Source organism: Rhinolophus sinicus, linkage group LG07 (genome assembly GCF_036562045.2).
Source record: "Rhinolophus sinicus isolate RSC01 linkage group LG07, ASM3656204v1, whole genome shotgun sequence".
NCBI classification, from domain to species: domain Eukaryota; kingdom Metazoa; phylum Chordata; class Mammalia; order Chiroptera; family Rhinolophidae; genus Rhinolophus; species Rhinolophus sinicus.
The window spans coordinates 127,799,317-127,807,955 of record NC_133757.1 but is presented as its reverse complement, the minus strand read 5'-3'; the positions used below and the strand labels follow the sequence as shown (position 1 = coordinate 127,807,955).

Genomic DNA, 8,639 nt, shown 5'->3' with positions numbered 1-8,639 from the left:
TGTCGAGTGAATGGATGGGTACACTTAGTGTAGAGTGAGTCCTCCCTTTCCAGGAGCTCTTTGCTTATTACTTAATGGCTGTGTAACTCAGCTAGAACGTAACCTGCCCAAGAGTAAGAATTTCCCTCCGTTTTGTTCCCTGATGTATTTCAAGCATCTAGAACACTACCTGATAGATAGGAGGATTTAAGAAATATTTGTTGAATGAATGAGTTTTAATAAGCAGTTCACTAAGGGGGAGTAGTGCAGTCATTAGCTTGTGACGTAAGAGTTTTGTTTGCTGCCTTTGGCAAGCTAGCTTGATCCTGCCAAGCACACGCATTCTAAGTGCTGCCGGCGAACTCACGAGGTGCGTGCCTGAGAATCCTGTGAATAAAGTGCCGAAGGTAGTGATCCCAATGCCAGCGTCATGAGCCCCGGGCAGCAGAGGTGGACGTGTGTCAGCTGTGTGCTCGGTCACTGTTTCTCCTCTAGTCTGGCGATTGTAAAAGGGGCTGGGCCAAGAAAACTGTAGCAGTCACTCAGTTTTGCGAAAGTGAGGAAAGAGTACGTAAGGACAGCTGGAACTGGTCCTGTGCAGGGACCTGGCACACTGAAGGGCACTGAGATTTGTTTGTTGGTTTGGTATTTGGAGAAAATGTTTTCCGTCTTTTCTCATCCAAGGCACAGAACTATGCCCACAGATTGTTTTCTCACAAAGGTGCTGCAACCCTTTTTTTAACTGAGGGGTTGGTTCCCTCTGTTACCACTGGAGGGTCACAGGGTAGGAGAGCGCCCCAGGGAGCTCTGGGCATGCACCCTGGGAACCCCTCAGGAGACTGGTACTGGAGAGTGAATGCCCAGCGTCACATCGTGTACTGATTAGGGCATCAAAGTCAAGGGCACAGCGTGTCCGTCCTGGACATTTCCTGATACCCAGTGACTCTGGCAGCATTTTCGAAATGGTCATAATTCATACATGACGGTTATATTAGAGTTTCGCTTCTTAAGGGCAAGACACAGTCTTAAGTCGCGGGCTGCCCAGTGCCATGCGCAGGTGGCAGGTGCTCTTACAGTCAGTGAACAGCACCCATGAAGTCACTTCCAGGTAGGAACTGCAGGCGGCCGTATTCTCATTGAGGACGTTACGGTCATTTACAGGGGACTGGAAATCACACCCTATCATGTAATACCTCCCGGGTTCACATGTTAATGATCATAATCCCAGCTTTCCTCTTTGCTCCTTTTTTGTCTTGCTAGGAACTTCTAGAAAGTTCTATGTTTAGCAACTTTCAAAGTCTGTTCCTTACTTTGCCTAGTCCCATGCAATGTGTTATAGACAGGATTTTATAGTGAAATAAATTAGAAAATATTGTATAAAACCTTCTTTCTGTTTGAGATTTAAAAGGAAAACTAGGATTTTAACACCCTAACAAACTCTGCATTTAAGTCACCCTTTAACTCAGCATTTCCTGAACTTATTTTGCATCAGAACTTTTAATGGGATGATAACTCTATATTTTGAATTATAAAAGACCATCTGTTATAAGTCACATCATTGTTTTATGTGCCACTAAGAAAGGGAAAGAAACCACTGACAATGTACCTTGGGCTTTTATGACCCATTTAAACCTACAGTTGACAAAACACAAACCCAGGAAATAGTGTTTCATCCTCCTTAATGAAATGGAAACACATAGTCAGAAGTAAAATATTTAAAATTTTTAATCATTTTGTCTGGTTTAGTTAATAATTTCAGTAATAGACTGTAGACGCTTTTATTGATTTCCATAGACTGTGAAGGGCAGTCCTTTGAGTTCTGATTGGAAGTATTTAATCGTTGGCTTCCAGACCCCACACTTGCTGTTATCACAGTTGCAGCTTCACGCATCCCAGCCCTGCCCTCTGATCTCCCACAGCTGGAGGCCCAGAGGCCTCTGTGTTAGGAGGGGCCCTGAGGGGAAGCTCCAGGGCCCGCAGGAGCCCCTCAGCCCGCACGGTGTTTGCAGGTGAGTGCCCCACAGCTTGAGTTGGAACCACCCCTCGTGGGACCCATGGCTTCATGTTTGTCTGTCTCCCCACCGTGTCCACTGTGTAACAGCAGGGTCAGCATGAGTGTTATTTATTAACAGAGAACATTTTTCTCCATGTAATAAGCAAATGGAAACATCTCTTGTTTGCAAAATCCGTATTATTTACGACGGTTGTTAGCAAATTATACCTTCAGTTGCCTATTTGTAAAGAATTTTGTTTGTTAAGATGGATAATATATTATCTAGAAGTTAGATCCGAAAAGCCATGCCGAATTTGCTAGTGCCATAAAATAAATCATTTTAATAATTAAGATGCATAAATAAAATGTTTGTGATAGAAACAATAAAGTTGTGTGTCAATTCTGTACAAACATTGACTTTCCAAGTAGCTTTTGTAAGGAGTATATACATCTTACTATGTTCAAAATAATGGTTGAACGTGATGGTTATCATTTTTTCTGCATAATTTTCTTTTCATATTCTGTGTAGTCACACAGTATTATAGTAATTTGTAGTATTACAATGCTTGGTAATCTTGAAGATATGAGATAAGATTCTTCTAATAGTATGTCGAAAATAAAAGTCATTTGCATAATTTTTTATGAAAACAAAATAATTTCTTTCTATAAAAATAAGTTACGTAGTTTATGCTGAAACGTCCTCTATTAAAGTGTTTAGAAAACAGTTACATTTATGTTTTGGCGGTGTGCTCAGACGTTGTCACTTGCCGTCCCCTCACGTGTGGTAAAATGAGGTATGAGCTGCTCGTGTGAGAAAAACAGTTGATTTCCACAGGAAAGGAAATACCATGGGAAGTAGAATCAGTCTAAGATCCAAGCGCCACACGATGGAGACACAGAAACTCCCTAAGCAGATATATTTCTGGAGCCTTGAGGTGCATCGGCTTTGACTCCACTTGTCCCAGGCACTTCCAGTGCTTCTGTGCAGTTAGCGTGGCCACCGAGCACTTGCTACTGTCCCTGCTCAGAATTATAGCGCTAGAAGCACAGCAGCTGAGCTCATTCCGACCACGGCGCCTTTATAAAGGAGAGCAGCAGACGAGTCCACGTCCTCTAAGCGCGGCGCCCATGCCAGCCCCTTTGGCACCGAGCACAAGTGTGCCACTTTGCGGCCAGGTGGCCCGACGTGACAAGTGTGATGCTTGTGCAGTGAGTGCTGGGCCGCCCTTGCTGGTTTGCCTCCAACACTGGGGAGGGACTGAGACGTGACCTACATGCCAGCAGGCGGGAGGCTCAGGCTCAGCCATGACGAGCACCCAAGTGGCACCTGGGGACCGAGCCTGCATCCTGTGGTTTCTTCTTCCTCTTACTTTCCTTCTGCTTCCTCCCAGCCTTGCTTTTGCGTGGCTTCTTTTTCTTGCTGTCCTCTTTATACCAGGGCCCCCAGACTCCACCATTGAGCCGAGGGTTGCTCCTGGGGTCCCTGGGGGGGTACCTGACGGGCACTGCGGTTCTGTTGAACTGTGACAGCCTGCGTAGCAGCTGCCGCACGACACCAGGGTACCTGCCCGAGAGATCCACCCTCTCGTAGGGGTCAGCGGTGATGTTGAAAAGCCACACGCTCTTGCCAGTGGACAAGCTGACCCGTTCGCTGTGCCACCGGCTCGGGCCCAGGTTGCTGAAGGCCTGAGGCGGGACCCAGTCACTGTAGCCAGGGTTGCCCGTGAGTAGCTTCCAGTGCTGCACCCGGACGGCTGACTGGACGGCCGTGTTCCAGATCCCGTAGCCTGCCGCCCAGGAGCCGTTCCTCGCCCGGGGGTAAATGGGGTCGATGTTGTACAGAATGTCCACTCGTGGTGAGCGCAGGCCTTCGCTGATGGTCTCCCACACGTCGTAGCCGTCCAGCTGGACGTCCTCATCAATCCGCCCTTCCGCCAGGGAGACGAGCGTGGGGTACCAGTCGGTGATGTGCACCAGCTCCCTACACACCGTGCCCCTGTTTTTCAGCAGGGGGCTGTGCACGAAGCCCACGGCCCGGATGCCCCCTTCCCAGTACGTTCCCTTGCTCCCTCTGAGGGGCCAGTTACTCCCGCCTGCGGTGGGCTGGCCCCCGTTATCCGAAGAGTAGATGATGATGCTGTTGTTATAGAAACCGTGCGTCTTCAGAGCCAGGGTCACGTTGCTGACAGCTTCGTCCAGGCAGGAGAGCATGGCTGCGTACCTGCGTCTGTTTATGTTGGTGATGGACCTGTAGTGCTCCAGGTACCTGCCAGGGGCTTGCAGGGGCGAGTGCACGGCTTGGTAGGCGATGTATAAAAACAGCGGCTTCCCGGGGTCATGGGAGGCTAAGATTTTCTGCACTCTCTGCGTGTACATCTGTGTGGAGTACATGCCACTGTCGTGGTCCCAGGCAGCATGGTCGTTTTCATACAGGTCGTAGCCGCACATGCCGGGACTGTCACACTTGTAGTGCGTGTAGTAGTCACCACTTCCCAGGAGCGACCCGAAAAAGGTGTCAAACCCTCTCCTGGTGGGCATGCACTCTGACCGGTAGAAGCCCAAGTGCCACTTGCCGACCATGTGTGTGGCATAGCCAGCCTCCTTGAGCTTCTGAGGGAGGGTGGCATTGTCCAGAGGGAGGCAATTGGGCTGCGTGGGTCTTATGATGGAGTGTTGGAGTCCGGTGTGTATCTGATACCTTGGCAGAAGAGGAAAGAGTTGGTCAGTGCAGACAAGAGGTGCTCTGCCTACAACAATGGTCCTTAAATTAAACAGTGTTTCTAGGGAGACAAACTACCCCAAATAAAAGAAGACCAATTCTGCCTCTCTGCTGTGGACGCTTGTCTCACCCTAAATAGCTTCCTATTTAACATTTGAAATGTGTTTAACTCTGAGTCAGCACCTTTGAAACTGAGATTTCACCACTCATCTCAAAGTGTTTTCAAACTTCTTGTAACATAATTTATTTGAATAAACTTTAATCTTTTAATTATATGGCAGAAAACTAACATGATAAAGGGAAGGATAAAAATTTCAGAGTATTCTTCTTCTTATTATTCATCTAGGCACCTCATATTAGCTCCCAAATCATTGCCTGAGATAATTTATTTCAGGTTAATTCTGAAGTACTAAAATCACCTGCAAAAATTATATAAAAATCTCTTGTTTGTCAAAAAAATTATAATTTAGTCCCCAACCTGTTAGATCTCTGCAAAGAGAAAGAGGTTTTCGATTCACAGTACATTATTGTTGAAAAACCATTTTATTTTTTTAATTAAAAAATTATTTTTCAATTACAGTTGACATTCACTATTATGTTAGTGTCGGGTGTATAGCACAGTGTTGAAAACCCATTTTAGAGGAAATGATTAGCTAGTGCCAAGGAAGGGTTATATTTTCTAGGAAACGGCAGAAAATGGGTCCCTTCAGGTTCCCCACAATGTCTCCTTTTTAGAAATGACACTCACAAAATCGTCTGAGAAAACACGGGGGGCTCTCTGTCCTCTCAAAGGGAGAGACGTGAGTTTCTTGCGTTGCCCTCGCCCCCAGGTGTTTTGCCGCGGGCTTTCTCCCAAGGACCAGTTGTCATCACATAAGAGCTGGGTTTTCACTCTGGGTGAAGAGGCGCCTATTAGTTCATGACATTAAATGCTATTGATTCTAGTTATTATGTAAGTTTGAAAAGACTTTTTAAGTAGAAAATATAGAAATTCTGAGAAAATGGTGGTTACAGAGAGTGTTAATGTAAATGAGAAAGTACTTTTGGAATCAAATTATACAGAGTAATATTGAGATCAGAAACAAATTTTCTTTTCAAAATTGATTGAATCTGAAAGGCCACCATGTTATGGATGGTTTGGGTAAAGAGTTCGATTTACTGGCAAATGTTCAGATGGTGGCATAATGCAACTGTGAGTTCTTTCCCAGTGTCAGCTGCAGTGGTTCCGATGGGTCCGTGGGGTCTGGGAGACATGTCTGGTCACCGATGCAGAGCAGCTTTCAGGTGGCCTGTGGGCTCTGCCACTCAGTCAGCCGGCAGCGTCCCAGCTACCACAGCTGTGGGCATTTACAGTGTCAGAAACTCCCAAAGAAACCAGCATTTCGTAGACTTTGCCCCACATTCAGATGGTGTTGTTATAGTTGTTACTGATAATTCCTGATGCAGTTCAGAATCCAAAACATTGCCTTGCAGAACCACTGGTTTTGACATGACAGATGTCAAGTATGTGACAGATGGGCGACACCTGTCAATCAACATGGACATTGGGTGGAAATTGAAGATGGAGAAATCTTTGTGGGTAAGAGTTTGGGGACAGATCCATGGACATAGGTGGTTAGCTAAATAACCGAATGCAGAATATGTATTTGGCCAGTGTCTATTCAATCATTGACTGGCCAACACGTCTTTCTGGTTACACTGGGCAGTTTTCCCCTCGTACTAAAGGAATGGAGCGTTGGTGGAAGTGTGAAATACAGAAAACATTCACACAACAAAGAATAGAAAAGGAGAGGTCTGTTGCTTTCAGAAGATGGTAAAGGGTCAGCCGAGAAACAGAGAGTTCAGAACTATTAATCATGTCTGTTTTTCTGTCTTCTCCAGAAAGTAGGATGGTTTCCATGTCGGAAAGGTTAGCAGCGACCCATAACAGAAGAGAGATTTTTAGGGCAGCCCCTGCTTAAATGAGTTCAAGCCTCTTGAGCCAAATGGGATGGAGTTTGGGGCAGAATTTGGGGCCTGGGTTAAGGGTATAGTTTTGGGGTTGGACAGACGTGGGTTTGAATTTGTTCCAGTGCTTATTAGCTGTGTGATTTTGTGCAGTACTTAACCCCTCTGACCCTCAGTCTCCTCATCTGTAGAGTCAACAATGCATATTGGGTGGCTGTAGCTCTGAACAGATCACAGAGTCTGGTAAGGAGCATATGATCAGTAAATGACAACTTTTACTGTTACTACCCCGGAATTCTGAACCATGTTGCTGATGTATTTGTTTAAAGGGTTTTATTACATGTCTTCTTTCACATGTGTTATTGATCTCATCCTCATAACAACCGTGAGAAGTAGGGTTCCTTGTGTTCGTTTCATAGACAAGAGAACAGAGGTGTAGACGTCCCAAGTCCCCATCTGCCTCACCGGCTGGGAAAATGATTCCTGAACAACAGGCTGAGCCTGACATGTTCTCGTGTCTTTAAGAGTTAAAATCCATTCTTGCTGAGAAATCCAGGAGCAGCGGGAAGACCCCTCAGTCCTGAGAGGGGAGCGATGCCGGCTTTTCTAACCAAAGAGGGAGAATGTGTGAAACCACATGGTGAGGCTTGTGCTCATCCTGGAAAACAACAGTTTTTCTAAGTAGATGATTTGCGGGCATTTCCAAAAACAAATCAGGCTGAAAAGAAAAGTCCTGCCAAGTTAGCTTCATTTAATTTTTTAAAAAGGATTCATAGAAGGCAAATAGCTTAGGAAAATGATGGTCATTTGAAAAATCTGCCCATGATTCTGTTCTTATGGAAAGATGGAAAGTCAGCTGTGTGATAGCACTGTGTATCTGTGACCAGAACAGTGATATTACACTTTACTGCCCGTTAACATACAGGAAGTTTCCATTTACACGATCCCCTCTGGTTCTGAGGGGCAGGCAGCTTCCATTTATTAGTTCTGTGTAACAACAACAACAACAACAACAACAGACGGAAACTCAGAATGACTGTGGTTCCCCAGCGTTACAGCTGTTAAGTCGTGAGGTCTGTGCTGGGGCCCAGATTTGGGGGTTTGCAGACTTTTATGTGCTGCACTGACAGCTCCTTGGACAGCTAGGCCTGTAGAAAGTTCAGGTCAACTTACCTGCGTTCACCTTCAGTGTTGATTCCTTTCTCGATTCATCACTGTTGCTGAGCATATCCCCTGTGCCAGGGACTCAGTTGTGTTGTTTTGTCTCCCCTCCTCCCTCCCTCCCCCCATCCTTCCCTCCCCATCCCTCCCTCTCTCCTCCTTCCCTCCCTGCCTCCTCCCTCCCTCCCCCCTAAGCAGTGACATCACTATGTGGGCTGCATGTGAAGATCCTCTAGCAAAGGGGTGCCCAGGAGGCCAGCGTTCTCTGATCCATATTGGGTGGGGACAGAGATGTGCCATCGGTCTGGAGACCAGGACTCAGTGCTCCCAGATTGTTTTCTTCCAGGCAGCAGACGGCGAGGATCCGGGACGAGCTCGGTGGGCAGAGTCTTTGGCTGGATAGTGACTGACTTGTCAGCAGCGACGAGCTTGAAGGCCAGTCAGAAGTGTTCCAAACGCTCCCGGAGCAGTGTGTCAGCTGACACTGATGGGCGACTGGGCAGTGTCTGTGGCAGCACCACGGGTCCTGTTTGGGCCTCAGCTCATTGCTTCTTATTATCCATGACTTAAATAAAGACATAGACGAAATGCTTGTTATCTCGGAGGAACAGCTACTATTATAAGCGGCATAGTTCCTTTAGATTCAAAGTAATCTAAATAAAGGTCCTGAAATAAAGGTCCTTTGCTGAAATGAAGACGGTGAAATATAGAAAGTGAAGGAAGGGCTCGAAGATAGAAGGAAGGGAACATGTCAGAAAGATGCATGAGCCCAGACAGAGGGAGACTCACTGGCCACGTGTGGGACAGCGTGAGCATCAGAGTAAACAGTGACAGTAACAG

At 46.4% G+C, this 8,639-nt stretch overlaps 1 protein-coding gene across 1 annotated transcript in view; it reads right to left on the bottom strand.

Moving 5' to 3' along the window:
- Window positions 1-1,686: 1,686 nt before the first annotated feature.
- Window positions 1,687-8,639, bottom strand: part of ARSJ (arylsulfatase family member J) — a 30,024-nt gene continuing 23,071 nt past the window's right edge. Inside the window, exon 2 of the mRNA XM_019757032.2 lies at window positions 1,687-4,670. Coding sequence (XP_019612591.2) covers window positions 3,272-4,670 — 1,399 coding nt within the window. The 3' untranslated portion in view covers window positions 1,687-3,271. The remainder of the gene's footprint in view (window positions 4,671-8,639) is intronic.